We start from the raw sequence: 25,198 nt of genomic DNA on the forward strand, positions 1-25,198 counted from the left end.
ATCATGGAGTTTAAAATATTTGTCAAAGGCTCTCAATATCTCATCAAAGCTGGCTGAGGATTTATAAATGCCTTGCATTAGGATTACTTCATCGACAATTTCATCAAATAAATACAAAAGCATATTAATTTGTACTTCCTCTGATTTCCTACTTAATTCTGATGTACTCTGGTAACAAAAATTTTCTTCTCCATGACACTTAATTTTGCATCTGATTTGGCCATTGTTTCTGCCTAAATTGGCCTGTTAGTGTTGATTTACTATCCATGGCTGTTTTCCAGAGGAGGGGAGTACAGGATTTATTTATTTTTTTCTTTTTATTTTCAAGGTTGCACAGCAGTAGCCATTTTTTTCTCTACTTCCCCCCGCTTGTCGGGTTTTGGCGGACTCCCGGTGCGATCATGGAGCCATTTTTAAAACTTAGCGATTCTGCAGGAAATCAAAATATGCTGTTTCAAGTGTACAATCTAATTGAAGGTGATTTTCAACTCTGGCTGCCTTTTTAAAAATTTTATTTTCATTCGAGCTCGGCCGCCATGTCATATGGTGCCGTCTCTGGACCCGAGCTGCAGTGTTCTTCCAGCCACACTCATTAAACAAATGGTATGCTCTGCCTGATTAGTGCCATGATTATTTTTAAAGTTAGTTCCACCTTTTACTGAGTTTTGCTCACCCTTGGGATCTAGCTTAGGTCCTTTGACTATGCATTCGATTGGCTCTCACAATGGGCCTCCAAATTTTCTGGTGGAGCCCTTTTCCGCTGCACAGTGGATCCTTCTTCTATCCTTCAGCCTCCACACAATGGAGCTTTTTTAGGCAATCTCCAGCTGTGTCTTTGAATTAGGTGCACTTTGCTCAGGTCAGACTACAGTTTCTTTACTTTCTCATGCCTTGCAATTTCAGGGTCCTTCACTAGCTACCACTGTTGTAAGGGCTGTTAGCAGGTCCCACGAAGAGGTTTAACATTAACTATTTATTTTTAACTCATAACTATATAGATATCTACAAAGTATAGCCCAGACTAGGAGCTATCATCATGCTGACTTCTACCAGACTCTTTCCATACGCAGTCAACCCTCATTCTACTGTCATGTGACTCTACGTCATAATGTGGACAGTACAGTTTCCCCAGTCCCACATTAACCCTTACTATCCTGAACTCTCTCATACTAAAGTTTGTAGTGGAGCTCCTCAGGGGTTAAGTGTTGGGACCCTTTCTTTTCCTGATACCTATGACTAATTATATTAATAACCTAGACCTTGGTGTATAGGGCACAATTTCAAAGTTTAATATGAAACTTGGAAGCATTGTCAACTGTGAGCAGAATAGTGTAGAGTTTCAAAAGGACATAGACAATTTGGTGGAATGCGTGGATTAGTGAAGATGAAGCTCAATGCAGAGAAAAGTAAGTGATTCATTTTGGTGGGAAGAACATGGAGAGAAATGTAAAATAAAGGGTACAATTCTAAATGGGATGCAGGAGCAGAGGGACCTGGACATATATATGCATAAGCCATTGAAGGTGGCAGGACAAACTGAGAGAACAGTTATAAAGCATAAAGTATCCTAGGCTTTATTAATAGGGGCATAGAGTACAAGAGCAAGGAGATTATGTTGAACCTGTATAAAACACTAGTTTGACCTCAGCTGGAGTATTGTGCCCAGTTCTGGGCGACACACTTTAGGAAGAATGCCAAGTCTTTAGAGAGAGTGCAGAAAAGGTTACGAGAATGGTTCCAGGGATGAGGAACTTTAGTTATGAAGATTAATTTGAGGTTAGGACTGTCTTCCTTGAAGAGAAGGCTGATTAGAGATTTTATAGAGATATTCAACATCATGAGGGGTCAGGACAGAGTAGATAGAGAGAAACTGTTCCCACTCATGAAAGGATCGAGAATGAGAAGTTAGTCAAAGAAGCAAAAGCGATTTGAGAGAAAACCTTTTCACGCATCTAGTGGTTAAGATCAAGAATGCACTGCCTGAGAATGTGGTGGAGGCAAATTCAACCAAATCATTCAAAAGGGAATTAGACGATTATCTGAAAAGGTAGCTTGTGCAGGGTTATGGGGAGAGGCAAGAGAATGGTGCTAAGTGAATTGGTCATTTGGAGAGCTGGTGCAGACGCGATGGACCAAATGGCTTCCTTCTGTGCTGTACCGATTCTGTATGCCGCCCCCCCAAACAACCCTGATAGCCCCTCATGCCCTGCATGCTAAGATATGCTCCTCTACCCACCCCCATGGCCTCTCATACCCTCTATGCTGACCTATACTCCTCCATCACCCCTCATGGCTGTTTATAATCCCTTTACCAATTTAGTGCCAACTCATGCCCCATAACAACCACCCTTTGACCTTACACCTACCATAACTCACCTAGTACCCACATGGACAGACCTCAGGACCCATGCAGAGATGAGATAAAATAAAGCTCTATAAAATAAAGTTCTAAGTGTATCTATTGCAGAAATCACTATATTGAAAAAAGCATTCTCATTCATCATAACCCATTTACCAGGGGGAGAATTTTCCAGTCGGCGAGCTGGGGTGGAGCCCGCTCGCCGATGCGTACAATGATACGCGGTGACGCCGGGCAGGCATCCCGGGGCTGAAGTCAGCTGCGTGCCCACTGAACTGTCAAAGGCCTATTAAAAACTAATTGATATAATTAAATGAGCTGCCTGTCCAACCTTAAGGTTGGCGGGGGAGCAGGCGAAGAGCCCAGGCGGCCTTTGCATTTTTCATAGAACCTCATCCACGGGCGGGATGAGGTTTCATGAATTGTTTAAAAATTCAATAAAAATTATTTTAAATATTCATTGACGTCCCAGCTCATCATGTGACACTGTCACATGAGGGGACATGTTTTAAAGGTTTTTAATTACTTTATTTAGAGGTTTAAAACTTAAACAAATCTCCCTGAGACACCTCTGTACCTCAGGGAGATTTCTGCACAGGCCCGGACTGAGGGAATCCGCCCCCGCCCTGCACAGGGAGCGCTCAGTGCTTCTGGGTGAGCGTCACGCTGGGCGGGCCTTAATTGGCCAGCCCACGTAAAATGGTGGTGCAGACCCGATTGGGGGCGCCGATCAGGTTCGTGCTCGCTCCCGCCCCCGCACAACCCTACCCCCTGATAGGGGGGAAAATTCAGCCCCAGATTTCAATTCCTTCAACCAAATAAAGCCTTATAACAACAAACATTTCATTCAGGTGCACAATACCTTATAACAATATGCATTGGGATTCATAGCCCCACATCGAAAGAGTTTATAACCACTTGTAAGTGCCAATCAAACAGTGAAATGGCAGGTACCATAGTGCGGTAATGAATGGTCATGAAATCAGTCATGCAGCACTAATCCAGTAATGGAAACCCTGAGGCTTATGTTGGCGGACAGAGTGAAATAGCAAGCAATTGTTTCCGTTACACTCCAGACATTTTTTTCAAAGATTTAAAGGACAAGACTTTTAAATGTTTTGACACCTTGACAGCTCCCTTTGACACTTTTGACGGGTTCTGTTGACACTTTTGACAGGTCCCTTTGATAGGTCCTCTTGACAGCTGCTTCTGACAAGTTTTGCATTTGATTTTGCATACGAACATATGAATTAGGATTAGGTATAGGCCATTTGGCCCCTCAAGCCTGCTCCGCCATTCAATTAGGTCATGGCGGATCCGATTATGGCCTCAAATCCACATTCATGCTACCCCTGATAACCTTTGACTGCCTTGTTAGTCAAGAATCTACCTACCTCTGCCTTAAAACTATCCAATGACGCTGCCTTCGCCTCTCTCTGGGGAAGAGAGTTCCAAAGACTCACAACCCTTTGAGAGAAAAAAAATCTTCTCATCTCTGTTTTAAATGAGAGACCCCTTATTTTTAAACTGTGTCCCCTAGTTCTAGTTTCTCCTATGAGGGGAAACATCCTTTTAGTATCCACCCTATCAAGTCCCCTCAGGATCTTAGATGTTTCAATAAGATCACCTCTCGTTCTTCTAAACTCCAATGGATGCAGGCCCAACCTGTCCAACCTTTCCTCATAAGATAACCCCTTTTTCCAGGTATCAGTCGAGTGATTCCTCTCTGAACTGCTTCTAACGCATTTATATTCTTTCTTAAATAAGGAGACCAAAACTGTACACGGCACTCCAGATGTGATCCCACCAACCCCCTGTAAAACTCTAGCAAAACGTCCCTACTTTTATATTCCATTCCCCTTAAAATAAATGACAACATTGCATTTCACTTCCTAATCACTTGTTGCACTGCATACTAACTTTTTGTGATTCATGTACCAGGGCACCCAGATCCCTCTGTACCTCACAGTTTTACAATCTCTCTCCATTTAAATAATATATTGCTTTTCCTGCCAATGTTGTCTGTACTAATAGTCTAAAGTTTGGATAACTGTTGTAGTATGACTGTAAAATATTACTGTTGTTAAAAGCTGGCAATGAAAGGAGAACTATTGAGATCATATTCAGTGTTCAATTAGCGATATATTTTGAGTGCAATTCTCATTCAAATAATCATCCATTCCACTTATCAAATAAACTGTAAGCAGCCCGTCACAATTCCTGCAGGTTTAGTAACACATCCTCTATTTCCTTGTGTTCCTTTGAAAGATGAATATTAATAGAAAACCTGGAGCTAAATATATATTTCAAAGAAAAGGAAAAAAACTTGTTGATGCATTTGATTTCTTTCTCTTTACTTGTCGCACCTCTGGTGTTGACAGAAGATTTTCTTCTGAAGTCTTTAGATATCCAGGAGGCATTTTCATGTAATTAAAAATTCTAAGTTAAATGGTTGCTTCAAGGGCATGGGAGAGTGAGGTGAAACTGTTTCAGGTACCCATTAGTGAATTCAAGCTATGCTTCTGCTCATTATCAGACTGGCTTCTCTGTCATGTCAGAGCTGTCTGTTAACTCTGGACTCTATATCTGTGGGTTTCCAAGAGGTGCATTCATCATTTCTGGTATTGTTCCTTTTACATTTCAGTGGGGATTTGCTCATGGGAGATAAAGCTTTTAATATTATACAATTTTAAACATACTTATTTTTTTCTTTCATTGGATGTGCATGTCACTTACAAGACCAGCATTTGTTGCCCATCCCTAATTGCCTTTGAACTGAGTGGCTTACTAGGCCATTTCATAGGGCAGAACAGTGCTGTGGATCTGAAGTCATATGTAGGCCAGACCAGACCAGATTGCCTTCCCTAAAGGACCAGGCGGGTTTTTGCAACAATTGATAGTTTCATGGGCACCATTACTGAGACTAGCTTTACATTCCAGATTTATTATTGAACTTAAATTCCACCAGCTGCTGTGGTAGGATTTGAACCCATGTCCCCAGAGCATTAGCCTGGGCCTCTGATTACTAATTCAGTGACATTACCACTATGCCACCTTCTCCACATGAATATTAATTGTATAGAATATTAACTTTATTAATCGTGAAGGATTAATGGGAGAACTGTTTCAGCACATCTCAAAGTTGAATCAAGTACCATTGACGATATGTAGATTTATTTTCTGCTGCATGTGCTTTCAGATGTGTGAGAAGCCATTTGTCCCATACTACAATAGGGTTATGGCTCACACACATGTTAATGAAGTGTATCATTAATAGGTGGGAATTGCTGCATCAATAATAGCAGTAAAGAAAGGCCCGCAAAATATAGAATAGCTTTTAGAAAGGCCCAGATCCAAAGTCCAAACTTTAATGCTTTGTCCTGTCACTGACAGCTCAAAGGTGGTGCACACACAGTGATAAAGACATGTTTGTGAATGGCTTTTCAATACTCTTCAAATTCACGGGTGAAATTCTCCATGCTGTGTGTGTCTGCCTTCCACACAAAGCCAATCATTCAGCTGTTGCCAGCTGCTATTGAGTTTGTAATGCGTTTTCTGAAGATGTTTATCAACCTCAAGATTTGAGTTTAATAGAGAAGTGAATCTTAGTGTGATTCACTCTGTTAATCACAGTCCAAGGGGTTACACCAGCATCACAGAAACTGTAGGAAATAAAAACATTCTCCCTGTCCAAAATCTTATAAATTTTCTCAGCTGCTGAGGGGATTGCCTTTCCTTGGAGTGGATGTACATTATTACCTTAAAATGTGAAATTATGCTCTTAAATAACATTATAATAAAAGCTTTAATTCTTTGGGTTGTAAAGCCTACTTCTTGCAGCAGAGACTGAACAACAATCTCTGGTTCTTCATTATTGATATCCCTGAGAACTATTGCGCATCTTGACGAGTACTACAATCTGACTGTTTTTCAATGAAAACAAAAATGCTGCAAAAACTCATCAGGTCTGGCAGCATCTGTGGACAGAGAAACAGATTTAATGTTTTGAGTCCGTATCGGACTTGAAACCTTAACTCTGTTTCTCTCTCCACTGATGCTGCCAGACCTGATGAGATTTTGCAGCATTTTTTGTTTTGATTTCGTATTTCCAGCATCCATAGTATTTTGCTTTCATCATTCATGTTTTTCAAAAAATGCTGGAAGGGTAGGCAAAATAAAGCCAAAAAATGCTGAAATACTGAGCAGGTCAGGTGGCATCTTTAGAGAAAGAAACAGAGTTAATGGGTAGAACCTTAACGTCTTCATTTTTAATGAAAAATTGTGGCCAGTTCCAGGTCCTCACCCTGATTTTCACCAGGTTGCCTGAGCATTTGCCATCCAATTAGAAACAGCAGGTGGGATCAGGAGGCGGTAGCTGCAAGTCATGCAGGTGAGTTAAAAGATGCCTGCCATTCATGACTTGGGCTGGGTGGAGACTGATTTTTCTGAGTGTGAGGAAAGGGAGGATTAGAATGGAATTGTGGCATGGAAGGACAGCTCTAAGATTCAGTGACTGCCTCCCAGAAATCATGGATCCGCAGGTATATATTGTTTCCTGAATAGCAGGAGGAGGAGGCTAACAGCACAGGCAAAGCAGGCATGGCTAGAGATGGTGTAGGATGACTCATCTCACAAGGACCTGGATTTAATGACCTCCTGATGTCTGGGAAGGCGAATGGTGTTAACACCACATATGGAATGTGTGAAGAAGTGGTGAGCACAGCTTGCCTTTGCACTGCAATGATGCAGTGATATCAAGTCCCCCAAAAACGGAGACTTTTGTGAGCCTTGGCACCTTGAGACCAAAGGATGTGTAAAGTTCATTTCCACTCATGGAAGAATTGAGAAAAGAACTATGGCATAAATAGTCTGAGAAGCATTAAATGATGCAAGCCAGTGTGTATCAGTGCCTTTCCTCAGTCTAAGTAAATGGGGATGATTAGCAACAGGAAGAGCATCTGGCTGTAAAAGCCGCCTTCCAAATCCGAAAATGATGATTGGTGCAAATGGAGAGAGCAATGGGTGATGACCCTATGGAACAAATGAAAAAACTGAAAGAGGAAGAAGTAATGCTAAATGATGCAATGGCTTCTCTGATACAGATGGCACCCTTGAAGTCATGAATCAGGAAAAAGTAACATGGAACACCCAGTAGAGGGGACAGGGCGAAGAGGATTGGACGTCATATCAAATGTTATGCCAATGGAGGAGGAGGCCCTGGTGACTGCCCAAGTGTCTTCAGGACTTGCAGTAGCCAAAGGCAAGATGGGTGCACACCCAAGAGAGGGTGAATGTATAATATATGAATCATTTAACCCTGCAGTGGCAAATATTGCATCAGTGTTGATTTTGCAAACGTCCATTTTTGTAAAGGTACTACAAATGGTGAGAAAGAGCCACTGAAAGCTGGGACCTTCATTAACCTATGTTCCCTCTACACCACAAGGTTAATCCCAGAGGAAGACCAGATGGCAGATGAGGCAACAGGTGCCTCAGAGGGCACACACCGCTCAGAGGATGCACCATTATTAGAGTTCAGAGCACCCTCTAACAGAGCAGATACTGGTACCTCAGTGGGTCCATGGTCATGAGGAGAATATTTGGCACAGGGTGAAGAGCACATCATGTGAACAGGTGATGGAGGAGCTGGAAGCTGTGGGCATTCCCCCTTGGTGGGCGTAGGACTACAGCAGTCATGCTCAGCTTGCTGAAGATGCAGAGTCTCCAGGGTCTCACACAAAATGGGTTCTAGTGTAGAAACAACAGGGGATACTTGATCGTCTGGCAGAGTTCCCTGAGGCAGTGCATGCTCTTGGGCAGAAAATGGAGCAGTCCATTATGGAATAATGGAATACCATTAGCCGGTACGTTTTTTTGGTTGATTGAGGAGATGAGTATCTCCATTGAAAGGGTGACCATCCTCATGGAGACTCAAATATATAAGGATTGAATGAAGTAGCTGTGAAATGGCCTCAACGATGTGGCTGCAATGCTCAGGAGCATTGTCAGTTCCATTGCATTGTGGCACAGAGGCATGGAAGAACATCCAGGTGTTCTCTTGCTCCTGGATAGCAGCCAATTACAGGTGTACACTGAAAGGTTGAGGAAGATAGGCCTGGGGCACATTTTAAAAGCACAGTGCAGTCATCGACGGGCTCCCTGGCCTTTCTCACAGAGACATTCGCCTAATGCTCCTAAACCAAGGCTGCTCCTGCAGAGATGCAGGTGGGGAAGTGTTTGGCTGCACCTGCTACCAGTGGAAGGCAGCCACGGAACTTGCTTTGCCAGTGCAGGGACAAGAGCAGGCTGCCTCCACGTCAGCCTCACCCGCAGTTGGAGCACCATGTAGAAGATCACAGAAAAGATCTCATAAATTGTTTTAGAATCACTCTGGGTCTCACTTTATAGCATCATGTATTGCTGTGTAAGTATTATATATTCCAACTAAATGAAGCATTGTTTGTTGTCAACCTTGTAGGTGTTGTGCGTTTTCTTGCAATGTAGAACCTAAGACTGCATCAAGATGAGAGTCTTGGCAACTGCCAGGGAACCTTCTTACACTTGCGAGAATCACTTGCAGTGATTGTAAACGAACTGAATGTTAAGGGCGTGGAAGCCCTTTCTATTCATGAATGCCCCTGCCTGCTCCGACAGTGGTGCAATGGCTACATGGGTATAGTCTACCAACCTCTGCACCTGAGAGAATCCTGCAGTTGAAACAAAACCTACTGCCCTCTGGGCCTAACTGGCCACATCCATTGCGAGGTCGATGTAGCCAGATACCCTTGCATACATCTGTTGCCTGTGATATGCAGGTGTGTACAGCTGATTGTGATAATCTACAAATATCCATAGCAGAAGAACCAGTAGCGTAGAAATTCAGGAGGTATGTATCTTTACTGCCAAGGGCACAGGATGTCCAGCTGACCTTTGGGGCATGATGTCCTCATGCTGCAGTCTTCTTCTTCTTAGGCTGCCATGATCTCACCGCTGATCATAATTGATGGGGGAAGATGTTTTATTGTGGGAGCTGGTTGGAAGAGGACCTTAGTTTTACAAGGTGTTTAGTGAAAAGCCCATTTTCTCATATGCTTCAGAGAAGGAGTTGAGAATGACCTGGAGCTCAGTTTTAGAGTGAGTGCACACAAAAATGTCACCTGCATACTGAAGCTCAATGGTTGAAGTTGAAGTGATTGTGGTTTTGGATTGAAGGTGGCATGGGTTGAACAGTTTCACACCCTGTGGGTAATTTGCTGGAGATAAGATGCAGTATTGTTGTGGGGAAAATGGAGAAGGAAGCTGGTGAGACTTTGTTTTTGACTCAAACATCCTCAACTGTATCCTTCAATACCCCATCTGGCACAGTCTTGGTGTTATGCCGGTCTGGAATGAAGTTGAAAAAGCTGTTCGACAGCTGAAAAACAACAAAGCCACTGGAGTAGTTGAAATCCCTGGTGAAATTCTGAAACATGGTGGCGATGCACTCCTGGCATGGCTGCACAACCTTGTATTCCTCATCTAGGAAAGAGAGCACATGCCGGAGGATCTCAGGAATGCTGTAATTGTGACTATATTCAAGAAGGGAAACAATTTTGATTTTTGTAATTACAAAGGAGTCTCTCTGCTGTTTGCCGCAGGGAAGATCATTGCAAGGATCCTCCTCAACCGCTTTCTCCCAGTGGCCAAGGAACTCTTTCCAGAGTCACAATGAGAGAGTCACCACAAACAAGTTCTTCACTGCATGACAACTTCAAGAAAAATACAAGGAACAGCATCAACCGCTGTACATGGCCTTTGATTCTGTCAACCCTGAAGGCTTATAGAGCATCCTCCTCAAATTTGGCTGCCCTCAGAAATTTGTCACTATCCTTCGCCTACTGCATGATGACATGCAAGCCGTGATCCTCACCAACAGAAGTGCCACAAATCCTATCTCAGTGAAACTGGCATCAAATATGTGTTACGTATAAGAGAGAGAGACAGGCAAACTGTACCTATTTTCTCTTACCTGTCCGTAAGCAGAAGGTGTTTTGAATTATTTTTAAAATATGCGGTGGCGTGCTTTCCCAATCCCTCAGTTTGCATGATCCAATTTACTAATAATCTGCAGCAAACTCATGTTCTGATTAACTCAGCTTACTTTATTTCACATTCAAAAATCTGAGGGAAGAGTGTCCACAACTTCCTACTCCTCTACACACACATACAGTAGAGGTGGGAGGTGGGGGGGGGGATAGAAAAAAAGGAGTTTTGCAATACAAGAGCCACAGAAATGAATATTAGTTCCTGTGATTTCCAGAGCCTGAGAAGTCTAAGTCCAGAGGGTGTTTCCTTTGTGACGGTTCAGTTCTGATGTGTTTCTGGTTGGAGATAACAATACGAAACAAACGATGCTGCAGCACAATGGGCTTCCTGTGCTTAGACTGCCTGATAAGCATCGATCAAAGACTTAAAATCAAGCAGGCTTCATGGAGTTGAGAGGTATATCAGCAGCTTACTCGGCCAGGCTGCTGGAATCCTTTCCAGTTGATGTTAAAACAGCAGTCTGAGGATTTTTCAGTTCCCAAAGGCATATAGAGATTTCAAAATGGTCACTTTGAGCCATGTGACCTTATTTCTCCACAGTGACTTCAGAACGGATGTTTATGCAGTGTCAGGAACTGGCTTTGATTTCAAGACTGATAAAGGGGAGAATTTTCTCCCGGTCGGGGTGGGTTGGACGGGAGCGGGCGAGGGCGGGCGCATAGCTGATCGCCACCCACGATCGGCTGTGCGCCGCCATTTTATGTGGGCGGGCCAATTAAGGCCCGCCCAGTGTGACACGCACCCGGAAGCGCTGAGCGTTCGCTGTGTAGGCTGGGGGGAGTAGGCTGAGTCGGGGCCTGCGCTCTTTTGCGCATGCGTGCGAAAGAGCGCAGAGATCCCCCTGAGGCACAGAGCTGCCTTGGAGGTTATTTTGATTTTTGAAAATTTTACTAAAGAAAAAAAAATTTTATGACATGTCCCCTCATGTTACAGTGTCACATGAGCTGGGACATGTCAATCAATTTTATTAGAAATTTTTATTAAACTTTAAAAACCTTCATGAAACCTCATGCCGGATGAGGTTTCTTGATAAATGCGAAGGCCGCCTGGGCTCTTTGCCTGCCCGTCAACCTTAAGGTTGGACAGGCAGCTCAGTTAATTAGTGCAATTACTATTTAAGTGGCCTTAATAGGCCTTTGACATTTCTGTGGGCACGCAGCCGAAATCAAGATCTGAATGACACGCAGTGACGTCGGGACGCACGCCCGACGCTACCACACGTCATTTTATGCGTCGACAAGTGGGCCCCGCCCCTGTTCACCGATCCTAAGAATCTGGCCAATGTTCCAGTCACTTGTTATTGAAAGAGTTACATCTATATTGTGGGTCTGGTGTTGGGAAGCCATTGTCTCGGCAGACCCACCGACTCCACTAACAAAGTGAGCTTATCAGATGCAAATAACGTCCCTTTGGTACCGCCTTTGAAATGGGGGGCCTGGCCAGTTCCAGGTGTGATATGAGTCTGTTAGCAGTTCTGTAAGCATAATGGGCTTTGAGTTGTGAGACTCCTAGTTTTCGTGATTACAACGGGTCTGTACAATGAGATGTGGGATTCCAGAAGCTGAGAAAGGAATTATTTTGTTCTTGTAACTTCTGGGGGTAGTTCCAAGACAAAGGGCCAACTCTGTGGTTACGTGACTTGTAGCAGCCATCTTTTTTGGTTCACAGAAAGTCCAATTTCTTTTTTAAAAAAGCAATAAGGATAAAGTTTTGAGCATATAGAGTAGGATTTTCTTTTCATATCGTTGGAACCCAATATAAGGCTGTGACATTGCACCAACTCTCCTCCACTTTCCTACGTAATACTATGCATGCGTCGGCAACCACCTGTGCAAGAGGCTCATACTTGGCTGAATAATCTTCTGGCAAAGGATGCATGTTCTTCTGCCTCCTGCCCCTTGTCAAACTGTGCTTTCATGACTCTGACTATATGCGCTTCTCACCATGCTCTCCTCTTCCATGGTCTAGCTGACCATTGAATATGTGGACCCCATGTTCACTTGCGCCCTTCTATGCAGTGTTCTGCTCAGCCCAGTTGACCTAGCAGTCTATGTTGTCATTACACTCTGTCACTTCATAGCACCTGCAACAGCAACCTGATCAGGCCAACGGCTTCTTACTGCCAGATCTCTCTTTATGCAATTGATCAGCCCTGGTGCCTCCCCTCTTTATAGTCCAACCTGGATGTCAATTTCAGTGAATAATGTCTTCCCGTTGTGCAGCTGCCTCAACTGTGCTGCCAAGATGCTGATACAATGTGGGTCGCATGCCCTGTTGTTATGGTGTAATCCCAGTCAATGCCTTTTTGTAATTTACAATTTAATTGCTACTATTTGGCGAATTGCCACTGCTGGACTGGTAGCTGATGCCAGTAAAACCCTGCTTGGCAAGATGGTTAGGATTTGGAATGCATGTTACGGGTATGGGAGTGGCTGAGTTGATCTTGCAGAGAGCCAGCACTGATGAGACAGGCTGACTGGCCACCTTCTGTGCTGTAACTATTCTATTATTCTAAGATTGTATACAGGTGCTGACAGGAGAATGTCTATTATAGACAGGAGCCATGTCTATGCATCTCTAAAGTGCATTTATTTGCACTTGCAGAGGCTGTTTGATAAAGTCCTTCATAACAGACTGTTAGCTAAAGTTGAAGCTCATAGATTTGAAGGCAGGAAATTGGCAGGACAGAGAGAGTAGGGACAATGGGCAGGCACTCCTATTGGCAGAAAGTGACTAGTGGTGTCCTTCAAGAGGCTTAACTATACTCCTTATTTATTAAAGACTCAGATCATAGGATAGAAAACCACATACACAATTTTTCCAATGACACAATAGGCGATATTGTAAGCAATGTAGTTGGAAGTGTAACATTGCTCAGACATATTGATAGATTAAGTGAATGGGTCAAATTTTGGCAAATGGATTTCAATGTAAGCAAATGTGAGGTCATCCATCCAGTTGTTGTTTAATTGTCCACCACCATTCACGACTGGATGTGACAGAACTGCAGAGCTTTGATCTAATCCATTTGTTGTCCAATTGTTTAGCTCTGTCTATTGCACGCTGCCTCCACTGTTTAACATACATTTAGTTGTGTCTTGTAACTTCATTGGGTGGCAGATAATTTTTAGGTATACCTGATGCTGCTCCTGGAATGCTCTTCTACTGGTAAAGTGGACTGAGGAATATGTCAGGCTGTAAAGTTATAGATTTTGGTGACTACAATTCTGCTGCTGATGATAGGCCACAGTTTCTCATGGATGCCTAGCTTTGATCTATTGGCCTGTTCTGAATCTATCCTATTTGTGATGGAGGGTGTCTTCAATGTGAAAACGGGACTTTGTCTCCACAAGGATTGTGCGATGGTCACTCCTACCAACACTGGAATGAATAGATACATTTGGGATAGGTTGAAAGGTTGATAGGTCGACATTGAAGCTCCCACCCAGAGAACATTCTGTGCCCTTGCTACTCTCAATGTTTCTTCCAAGTGGTGTCTATAGTCATCAATTGAGAGAGGGTGCTAGGGAGTAAGAAGCAGGAGGTTTCCTTGCCTATATTTGACATGATGCTATGAGACTTCATGGGGTCACAAGTCAATGGGCTTGTTTCATCGTGTCCCATGCCTCGGTTTGTCCACCTGGTTTTATTCTTATTACTACTTTCCTTAGAGCCTTAGTGCAACTGAATGGCTTGCATGGCAATTTCAGAGATCAGTTAAGAATCAACCACATTGGATAAAGATAACAGATTTGCTTCCCTAAAGGACATTTGTGACCAGATGGGTTTTTCACGGTCACCATTACTGATAGTAGCTTTCTCATTCCAGATTTACTTAATTAATTGAATTTAAATTCCTCATCAGCCATGATGACATTTGAACTCATGTCTCCAGATCATTATTCCAGGCCTCTGGATTGCTCGCCCAGTATCATAGGAACAAAGGAACAGGAATAGGCCATTTAGCCCATTGAGCCTGCTCTGCAATTCAATTAGATCATGGCTGACTATTTACTTCAAAGCCACTGTCCTGTGCTATTTTCATATCCCTTGATGCCACAAGTCTCCAGAAATCACCCTCTGAGTGAAGAAATTCCTTCTCATCTCAATCCTAAATGGCCTACCTCTTATTCTGAGATTATGTTCCCTGGTTTTCAACTCACCAGCCAGGGGAAGCATCCTATCTACATCCACCCTGTCATGCCCTGTAAGAATTTTGTAAGTTTCAATGAAATCACCTCTCATTCTTCAAAACTCTAGAGGATACAGGCCCAGTCTCCTTAATCTCTCCTCATAAAACAATCCCAACTTCCTGGGGATTAGTCTGGTGAACCTCCATTGCACTCCCTAATATGGCAAATAGATCCTTCCTTGGGTAAGGAGACCAAAACTGTACATAATACTCCAGGTGTGATCTCACCAAGGCTCTGGTCAATTGTAGCAGGGTATCTTTATTTCTGTGCTCAAATCCTCTTGCAATGAAGACCAACATACCATTTGCCTTCTTTATTGATTGCTGCATCTGCATGCCAGCTTTTTAGTGAAAAAGCTAGGTCCCTTTGGACACCACGCTTCCCAACATGTCATCATTTAAGAAAAATTCTGTCTTTTGGTTTTTTCTACCAAAGTGGATAACTTCACACATTCACATTATATTCCATCTGCCATGTTCTTGCCCATTCACTTAGCCTGTCCCAGTCCGCTTGAAGCCTTCTTGCTTCCTCCTCACAACTGTAATCACTTAACATATCTGACTGATGTTATGACTGATGCAGCTGGTAAAGTGGAGTAATTTTAAAAATCCCAGAGGGAAACTTACAACAATTGCCATAACCAATAAATTTTAAGTGTTAGGTTTGAGATGCGACTCTAAACTCAGGAATCAGACCACTAGTTTGCGAGGCTTTACATTAAACTAAATGAAACATTTTATTAATTTACACAGGTTAAAATATATGTACACATGGCTACAAATTACTACTATCATAACTTTAACAAATTCCCAAACTAATCTCCAAACTAATCACCTTTAAGGCAACAGCAGCCCATAGACTTAACCAAACACCAAGGGAAAAATTTTCCCCCCGTTGGGGGGAGGGGGGAGGAAGTGCGTGAGTGGGCACTGGCGGGCGTGCGCCGCCATTTTACGTGGGTGTGCCAATTAAGGCCCACCCAGCGTGATGTCTGCTTGGAAGCGCTATGCGCTCCCTGTGCGGGCAGGGAGTGGGATTCCCTCAGCCGGGAGTGCGCTCTTTCATGCATGTGTGCGAAAGCGCGCACAGATCTCCCTGAGGCTAAGTGCTGCCTCAGGGAGATCGGCTCGGAATTAAAATTCATAATACAAATGATAAAAAAAATTTCCCTGACATGTCCCCTCATGTGACACTGTCACATGAGTTGGGACATGTCCATAACTTTTATTGAAACTTTTAATAAAAATTTGAATACCCTCATGAAACCTCATCCCGCCCGTGGATGAGGTTTCATGCTTTTCGGAAGCCCACCAGGGCTCCTGGCCTGCCCGCCAATCTTAAGGTTGGACGGGCCGGTCCATTAATGACCTTAATTCATTTTTCAGTGGCCTCAATAGGCCATTGACAGGTCGGTGGGTGCGCAGCTGACTCGGCTGCACCCCTGCCGACCTGAAAATGGAAGTGATGTGGGGTGACATCGGGAGTTCCACCCAACGTCATCCCGCATCATTTCGTGCCCCGGCCCCGCTCGCCGACCGGAAGATCCTGCCCCAGGCAAAGCATTTTCACCTTTCAAATTCAAAATGAGGTTCTTTTCACTGTGGAGCCAGTTGGAGGCGTGTAGCTGCCTTTTGATCTCACATTGCCTCTGTCTGCACGCCTGAAAACTACTGAAGTTATACCTACCACCACTGATTGAATTCAAATTCTCATTGTCTCACCAGTCTCTTTGAACTTTAGCTTTTAACAATGAAACCCCATTCATTGTACCAATTTTATTAGTAAAATAAACATATTGCTTGGTAGCTGCGAGAAAGGCGTCAAGTTTTCACCCCACTTCTTGAATGTTCTATTCAAAAAATGCAAATGCACGCTATCTCTTTTACATATCAAAACTAGTACATATCAAAGCACACAGACGATCTGGCTTTAATCCAATTAGGACATACCTGTTGACTAAACCTCTATTTTAAAAGAAAAATATTTTCCAAAATATTATATACAGTAATAGCTTCATGACACTGATGGTAGAATATAGAGGTGGTGAAGGAGTCAAGAGAGGTGGCGGAGAGGGTAAGTTGACTATCAGCAGTGTACATGTAGAACATGACTCCCTGTCTTCACCAAGGAGAAGCATGTAAATGGTGAACAGCAAGAGTCAAGGATAGATCCTAGGAGGCTCCAAGGGTGGAAATATGAGATTGGGAAGAAAAAACATTTCTGGAGATGCTCTGGCATTGGATAGGTAAGACTGGTGCTTTCTATAGTTTTTGCAAGTTTCAAGTCTACAGGGAGTGGTGTGGCAAGTGTTCAAGTACTTTAGCAGACTTCAAAGCTTCTACAGGTCAGATTGCTGGAAGAAGTTACACATCAATAGAGTCAGGACCAATATCATAGCAGGGAGGTTTGCTAGGGCTGTTGGGGAGGGTTTCAACTAGCTTAGTGGTCAGTTATTGGGGGGAAGGAGGTGGGGTGGGGGGCGAACCTGAGGATACATTCAGAGGGGAGAGAAGCAAAGTTGGAAATGAAAGGCAGAAAATTAGTAAACAAGAGTGGAAAGCAGAGGACCAAAGTAAAAAACGAAGGAGTTTAGCAGGAATTAATGATGTTGAGCTGAATTTTCATCTGGGTGCAGAAGCAAGTTTTGGTGCGCGAATGGCCACATTTAGTTTTTTTGAGAGGAAATCTGATTTTTCTCTGCATACCCGACCCTGCGCCATTTTCCTCTGGCATTTTTGTGAGTCGGGAATGACTACTGTGCAAACCACCCTTGCTGAGGTCAGGTTCCCCATTTTAAATGAGAGATGAAAATCAAATTTCCTCCTGCACACCACTTTCATCTAGTGGTGTGGGGTTTTTTAACCCTATTAAATGCACGCCAGGGTTGAGAATTCATGAAGAAAAAGGAAAATTTTCTGAGGAGCCTGGATCATTCTGAAAGGTAAGTGTAAAATGTTTGCATACTTTTAGATTTCATTAATAGTTCTATATGGTAATGTAGATGTATTTTTAATGCAGTGATTTATCATAGGAATCTGTCCCTTAAAAGTAAATTGACCCTTACATTGACCACCATTGTGTACATGTTCACATTATTACAATGCTTTTCCAATGAAGTTTGACCAATGAACCATAATGCAGTGAAAAAATATTACAACATGTCCTGTCAGCCTGTGCTGTCATCTTTTCTATTATGATTTAAATGGTTTTGTCTGATTTTTAAAAAAATCCTGAAATAAAAGCAAAATACTATGGATGGTGGAGAACTGAAATGATAACTGAAACACAAAGTACTGGAAAAGCTCAGCAGGTCTGGCAGTATCTGCAGAGAGAGTAAAACAGAGTTAATGTTTTGAATCCAATATGACTTCTTCAGAACCGAAGAGAGATAGAAATGTGTTTTATGCTGTTGAAAAAGTGTGGAGGGTCAGGTGGAGCAAAGAGGAAGTTCAGGCAAAGGTTAGAGTGCGGGAGGCGGTGGAGATTAAAAACAAAAAAATGGCGTGAAACATAAAACAAAGGGAGTGGCAATGGTAGTAATAAAGAAAGAAAGCATTGGTCCAGCGTAGGTATTAATAGCAGAATAAAGGTCAGCTCTGTCTTAAAACAAAAACATGAAAACAAGATACAAATTGGCACATGGGGGCAGAAAATCAAAATGGAGGACAGAGTTCATGGTCTGAAGTTGTTGAACTCAATGTTGAGTCCAGAAGGCTGGAAAGTGCCTAATCGGAAGATGAGGTGCCATTTCCCCAGCTTGTGTTGGGCTTCACTGGAACATTGCAACAGGCTGAGGACAGAAATGTGAGCAGGATGGTGAATTGAAATGGCAAGCGACATGAAGGTCTGGGTCATGCTTGCGGACTGAGTGGAGGTGTTCCGCAAAGCGGCCTCCCCAATGTAGAGGAGACTGCATCTCAGCTCAGCTTGTTCAGAATTGGGGGTTAGTGAAATATCTACTTGAATTCAGTTCTAGCCAACACTACAACGGCGTAAAATTGAATCAAAATTATTCATTAGCATTTTAAAGTTCCAAGTTGTATAAAGGCTTTTCTCTTTTTTCATAAAGAAAATCGGCTGTGATGAGTATCTGGGATCAGACAAACTGATGGATAAATGTGGAATTTGTGGAGGAGACAACACAGCTTGCAAGGTCATTTCTGGGGTCTTCAAACGCAGGCTTCCGACTGTTGGATATCATAAAATTGTGGAGATTCCAAAAGGAGCCACTAAAATTAATGTGACGGAGTTGGCCAAAAGTAGAAATTACCTGGGTAAGTACTCTCATCATAGAGTGGAGACAGTACTCTAGTAACAATCTCACAGGATGCCACTGCTCATTGTGTAAAAGGAGTTGGCTAGGACAACAAGCAGGAATAGATATTAGCGACACATAGTGACAGCCAGGGACCTGTAGCAATAATCAATTGGGGGATGTGGATTAAGGAAGTTCCAGGCTATGTTTGACAACTTTATTAAAGCTTTTTGAGGATGTAACTAGTAGGGTAGATATAGGGGAATAGTAAAAGTGGTATGCTTGGATTTCAACATTCAACAAGGTGCCACACAAAAAGTTGATATGCAAGATAAGGGCTAATGGAGTCAGAGGTCATATAAGTATGGATGGAGGGTTGGTTAATGAAGAGGAAACAGAAGGGGGCATTTTCAAGTTGGCAAGCTGTGATAGTGGAATGCCGCAAGGACCAGTGCTGGGGCCTCAGTTATTTACAGTGTATAGTAATGACTTAGAGAAAGAGACTGAGTTTATAAGTTTGCTGACTGTACAAAGTTAGATGGGAACATAAGCTGTGAGGAGGCTGCAAAGAGATAGGGACATGTTAAATGAATAGACTACAAAGTGGCAGATGGGGTATAACGTGGGGATGAATGAGATTATCCACCTTGGTAGTAAGAATAGAAAAAACAGTATTCTTTAAAAGGCATGAAAATTTTAAGCGTTGATGTTCAGGGAGACTTGGGTGTCCACATACAAGGACATCAAGTTAGCATTTAGGTAGAGCAAGAAATTAGAAAGGCAAATGGCATGTTGGCCTTTATTGCAAGGTGATACCGTAGTCTAAGAATAAGGCTAACTGAGAGATTGTTTCCCCCGGCTGGGGAATATAGGAAACAGGGGCACAGCCTCAGTATAGGCGGTTGATCATTTAGAACTCAGATGAGGAGGAATTTCTTCACTCAGAGAGTCGTGAATCTTTGGAACTATCTACTCCAGGAGGGTTGTGGATGCTCCATTGTTCAGTATATTCAAGACTGAGATCGATAGATTTTTGATCTCTATGGGAATCAAGGGGTATGGGTAGCGAACAGAAAAGTTAAGGTAGAAAATCATCCACGGTCGAATTGAATGGCGGTGCTGGCTCCAGGGTCCGAAGGGTCTACGCTTGCTCTTTCTCTTATCTTCTTACATCAGGTGAGAAATTGAGCAGGAGCACAACAAGGAGTAGGAGGAGAAAGTGGAGGAACAAGAAGAGGAAAAACAGAAAGAAGGGAGGCTGAAACAGAGGCAGACTCTCTTTGCCACAATACGTAATCACATAATTCATAAACAATAGCAGTAACCTCAACCACAACTTCGCATTCACTAAGAGTTGCACATTCCTTACCTCTCCTCTGTCACTAACCATGTCACCATCCTATTTCCCATAATGCAAGAATAAATGCTAACACAAAATAAAATATTCCAACCATCTCCCCTTGACATTCAATGACATTACCATCACTGAATCCCCCACTACCAACATCCTGGGGGGTATCATTGACCAGAAACTCAACTGGACTAGCCATATAAATACAGTGGCTACAAGAACAGATCAGAGGCTGGAAATCCTGCAGAGAGTAACTCACCTCCTAACTCTCGAAAGCTTGTCCACTATCTACAAGGCACAAGTCAGGAGTGTGATGGAATATGTCCATTAGCCTGGATGAGTGCAGATCCAACAAGACTCAAGAAGCTCGACACCATCCAGGACAAAGCTGCTCGCTTGACTGGCACCCAATCCACCACCTTCAACATTCACTCCCTCCACCACCGATGCAGCAGTGTGTACCATCTACAAGATGCACTGCAGCAACTCACCAAGGCTTGTTTGACAGCACCTTCCACCACCTAGAAGGGCAAGGGGCAACAGATGCATGGGAACACCATCACCTGGAAGTTCTGCTCCAAGCCACACAACATCCTGACTTGGAAATATTTCGCCATTCCTTCACTAACAGTGGGTCAAATCTTGGAACTCCCTCGCTAACAGCACTGTGGCTATACCTACACTGCATGTACTGCAGCAGTTCAAGAAGGCGGCTCACCACCACCTTCTCAAAGGCAATTAGGTATGGGCTAGTGTCCCACAAACTGGAACCCACTTCTAGCACACCAGTCTTTAAGCCATGCATTCGTCTCTCCAATTTTATTTTCCCTATGCCAATTTGCACGTGGCTCTGGTAATAAGCCTTTGAGGTTCTGTTTCTTAATTTGGTACCTAGCTCCTCATACTGACTTTGCAGAACCTCTTTCCTTGTCCTGCCTATGTCCTTGGTATCTACATGGACCATCTCAGCTGAATCCTCCGCCTACCATTTCAAGTTCCTCTCTAGCCCTGGGCAGATGTCCCAAACCCTGGCACTGGCAAGGTGGAGTGGAAAGGATGTTTCCTCTTGTGGGTGAACTAGGGAACACTGTTTTAAAATTGAGGGTCACCCTTTTAGGACAGAGATGAGGAGAAATGTTTTCTCTCAGAGGGTTGTGCAACTTTAGAACTCTCTGCCTCAGGAGGTGGTGGAGGCGGGGTCATTGAATATTTTTAAGCTGGAGGTGGATAGATTCTTGTTAGGCAAGGGTACCAAAGGTTAACAGGGGTAGATGGGAATGTGGAATTCGAAACACAAGCAGATCAGCCATGATCTTATTTAATGGCGGAGCAGGCTTGAGGGGCCGAATAGCCTACTTGTTCCTATTTCATATGCTCTCGGGTATGCCTCCACCACGTTTTAGGTTACTGCATTCCTGGTCCTATTCACTCACTGCCTGAAAAGGTTTTTCCTTAGGTCGCTTCTGGTTCTTTTGCCAATCACCTTAAATCTGTGTCCTCTGGTTCTTGGCCCTTCCTCCAATGGGAATAGTTTCTCCCAATCTACTCAGTCCAGACTCCCCACGATTTTGGACACCCCTCTTAAATCTCCTCTGAACCTTCTCTGAAGAGAACAGCTTTAGCTTCGACAATATAGATAGATAGGTTCTTGATTGGTAAGGGGATCAAAGGTTACGTAGAGAAGGCGGGAGAATGGGGTTCAGAAACTTATCAGCCATGATTGAATGGCGGAGCAGACTCAATGGGCCAAATGGCCTAATTTCTGCTCCTATGTCTTATGGTCTAATATATGCTCCTAACTGAAGTTTCTCATCCCTGGAGCCATTCTTGTAATTTTTTCCTGCACCTTGTATCAAGCTTTCACATCCTTCCTAGGGTGTGGTGCCCAGAATTGGACATATTAAGGCTGAACCTGTGTTTTATAGAGGTCCACTATTACTTCCTTGCATTTGTATTCTGTGCATCTATTTATGAAGCCCAGGATCCAGAATGCATTATTAACCACTTTCTCAACTTTCCTTACCAGTTTCAATGATTTGCGCACTTTTACTCCAAGGTCCCTTGGCTACTGCATCCCTTTTAAAATTGTATCCTTTATTTTATACTGCCTTTTCTTGTTTTTCCTACCAGAGCGTATCACTTCAGACATCTCTGCATTAAATTTCATCTGCCACTTGTCTGTGCATTCCACCAACCTGTCAATGCCCTCTTGAAGTCTATCACCATCCTCCTCACAGTTCACAATGAGCAGAATTATCCCAGATTTGCACAAAGTGTGGTAGTGGGCGGGAAAAAGGACGCCCGCTAGCTGCAATGGCAGGTTTTCGCACCATATTGTCGCATTGCTGATGTGTCCCACCTCATTAATAATGCATTCCCAGGAAACACACCGGATCTCTGGTGGGGTGGCCTCTGATTCACCCACCCTGCTATCATCTTAGGCCATCAGTAATCCGGGCGCTATACTTGAAGGGTGTCCATGCTCAGAGACAGCACTCTCTAAGGGATTGTGCTATGATATGCCAGGTGGTAATTGCTGGGCTGACTAAACCCTGAAGGGAAACTTGGTCAAGCTGTCACAAACAATTTGCAATTTGTATTTATTATGAGAAGGTATGTGTACTGAAGTCAGAAGTAAAGATTCCACGACCACTTTTGGTGATTTTCATTATTAAATTATTTAATAATTAATTTAATTAATTATATTTAATTAATTTAATCAATTATTAAAAGAAAACTTAAACACACAAGATTACAGTTACACCTTAAATTTAGTTTTACAACATTTCTCAAAGGATCTCTACTTAGCTAGAAGCACAAATAAACACCCTTTTCTGGGCAACATTCCCTATAGATTCTTAGTCTATAAAAATCCAGCAATATTACCGCAAGGCAGCCACTGTTGCTACAGGGGAAGTATTTCACAGGGCTTCTTTCTCCCTCTCACTCGACAATGGAAATCCAAGGCTTGTAGCAAAACCTTGCTTTCCAGAACAAACAACAACTTCCCTGGGGTGGCTAGAGGCTGTTTACTTCACAGGTCTGTCGTCGCACAGCATACTCTTCAAGATATCACATGGCCACACCTCTCATATGGCTTTCAATCTTTCCTTAAATATGTTTTTTCTCTTTCATCTTTAAACCCATTGTTCTTAACTTTCTTTGGAAGTTACCTTGCTGAGGATATAAAAATCTTTTATGTTGTCTTTATGGCCACTACTTTTGGGAAAAATAAACTTAATAACTTTGCTTTATTAATTTTTGATCTTTGCCAGCTGTAAGATTTCCTTATATATTTCTTTGAAATTCAACAGCTAAAAATTCAACTCATTCATTTCCTAATGCAAATTCCTATTCATGTTGTATTTACTTGTATCCCATCTTAGCTTGTTCATCTCCACTTCAAAATACCTGCTTTTATACCTAACCCTTTGATGATTTAAACCTTACAGTCTGACTGTCTCAGTTTAATTAAATTGGTCACATGCAACACACACAAACATAGACACAGCCTCACAAGCCTGCTTCACAGTATCCCACGGTAGTATTAGAAAAATCATTTTTCTTTACAATTGGAAGCTGCTGCAAAGTCATGGCTGCCAATGGGAGGAAACGTGCTGCCCCCAAATTTAGTGATATCTCCCTTGGGCACCTACTGGCACAGTGGAGGCCTGCTGTGAGGTCTTCTACTCCCGCCCTGGGCAAAGACCAGCAAGCAAGGTCACCAATCCGTATGGGAGACGGTGTCTGCTGTGGTCAACATCAACTCACTGCAAAAGAGGACAGCCACCCAATGCCAAAAGAGGATGAATGATCTCCGTTCGCCAGGGTAAATCACTCTTCTCATCACTCTCAACTCACGCTCTCAAATCCATCACACATCTACAGGGATCTCACTCACTGCCAGGTCAAGGGACATCACCATTCACTCTCTCACCTTCATTTGGCCTACGGATCGTGTCCTCATCCCGTCCATGGCAGCACTCACCACCCACACATGCCAGGTATCCTTATCATCTGGCCTGGCAGGTGTCCTGCTTACACTCTATCTATCTTTCTTCATGCAGGACAAGCTGGCACACAACAAAAGGGAGAGGTCACAGACTGGTGGAGGAACACCTGAGATCAAGGTCCTTTGAAAATAGAGTCATCCAGCTGACCGGCGATGATCTGAACCATTCCTGTGCTGACGGTGGGGTCAGCGGTGCTCCAAGTGAGGATCCAGCAGTGCAACATCCATCAGACAATTGTGCTGTGAGTGAGTTCCCCTGTTCCACAGACCCCTGCCATGCGCTAATTATCTTTCCTTGCTTTCGGAGGCACATCTGGGAAACAACCAAGCGGGTCTATGAGACAGGTCCTCGATTCAAGTCCCCAAAACAACACAGAAGAAAAATCTGATGACACCCTAATTCAAGACCCTCACAGCACTCATCCACACCCTCCACCAGCACGGAGAGACACACCTCAGTGGGACCTAGCTTTAGAGTAGCCTCAGGGTTACAACCTGGTGAGCACATTGCACTGCCTGATCCATGGCAGGTGGCGGCAGGGACTTCACAAGTTTCCAGCACTTGGAGGACTGCTGGAGGCCAGAAATCTGCTGAGTCCAAGTCAGATAAGTAGCCTCTGGACTCATACCTCAGTTGCTGGAGCTGCAAAGGCAAGCTCGGGAACATCACAAAAGGATGTCTGTCGCACTCCTCAGATTGCAAGGCATGATGGAGTTGTCTGTCTGCCTTCAGTCTAACGTGATAGTGCCGGCACGTCATTGCACCAAGGTCAATACTGGTAGGATGGCTGCCGCCATGGGAGATCTTGCTCCAGGACTTTGGTGTGCACTGCTGCATGGGCATGAACTCCATCGCTGACGCCATGGTTGGCCTCTAACAGTGTCAACGTGAGAGAGGGTGTAGGGCAGCTGGATCTCACTCCAGCTTCCCCTTCTCCTCAAG

General features: G+C 43.5%; 1 protein-coding gene across 1 annotated transcript in view; it reads left to right on the forward strand.

Annotated features, from left to right (window-relative positions):
- Positions 1-25,198, forward strand: part of LOC144670075 (thrombospondin type-1 domain-containing protein 4-like) — a 253,990-nt gene that overhangs the window by 120,911 nt on the left and 107,881 nt on the right. The window contains exon 8 of the mRNA XM_078532470.1: positions 18,707-18,911. Within this exon, the coding sequence (XP_078388596.1) occupies positions 18,707-18,911 (205 nt within the window). The remainder of the gene's footprint in view (positions 1-18,706; positions 18,912-25,198) is intronic.

Source organism: Cetorhinus maximus, chromosome 30, assembly GCF_964194155.1.
Source record: "Cetorhinus maximus chromosome 30, sCetMax3.hap1.1, whole genome shotgun sequence".
Taxonomy (NCBI): domain Eukaryota; kingdom Metazoa; phylum Chordata; class Chondrichthyes; order Lamniformes; family Cetorhinidae; genus Cetorhinus; species Cetorhinus maximus.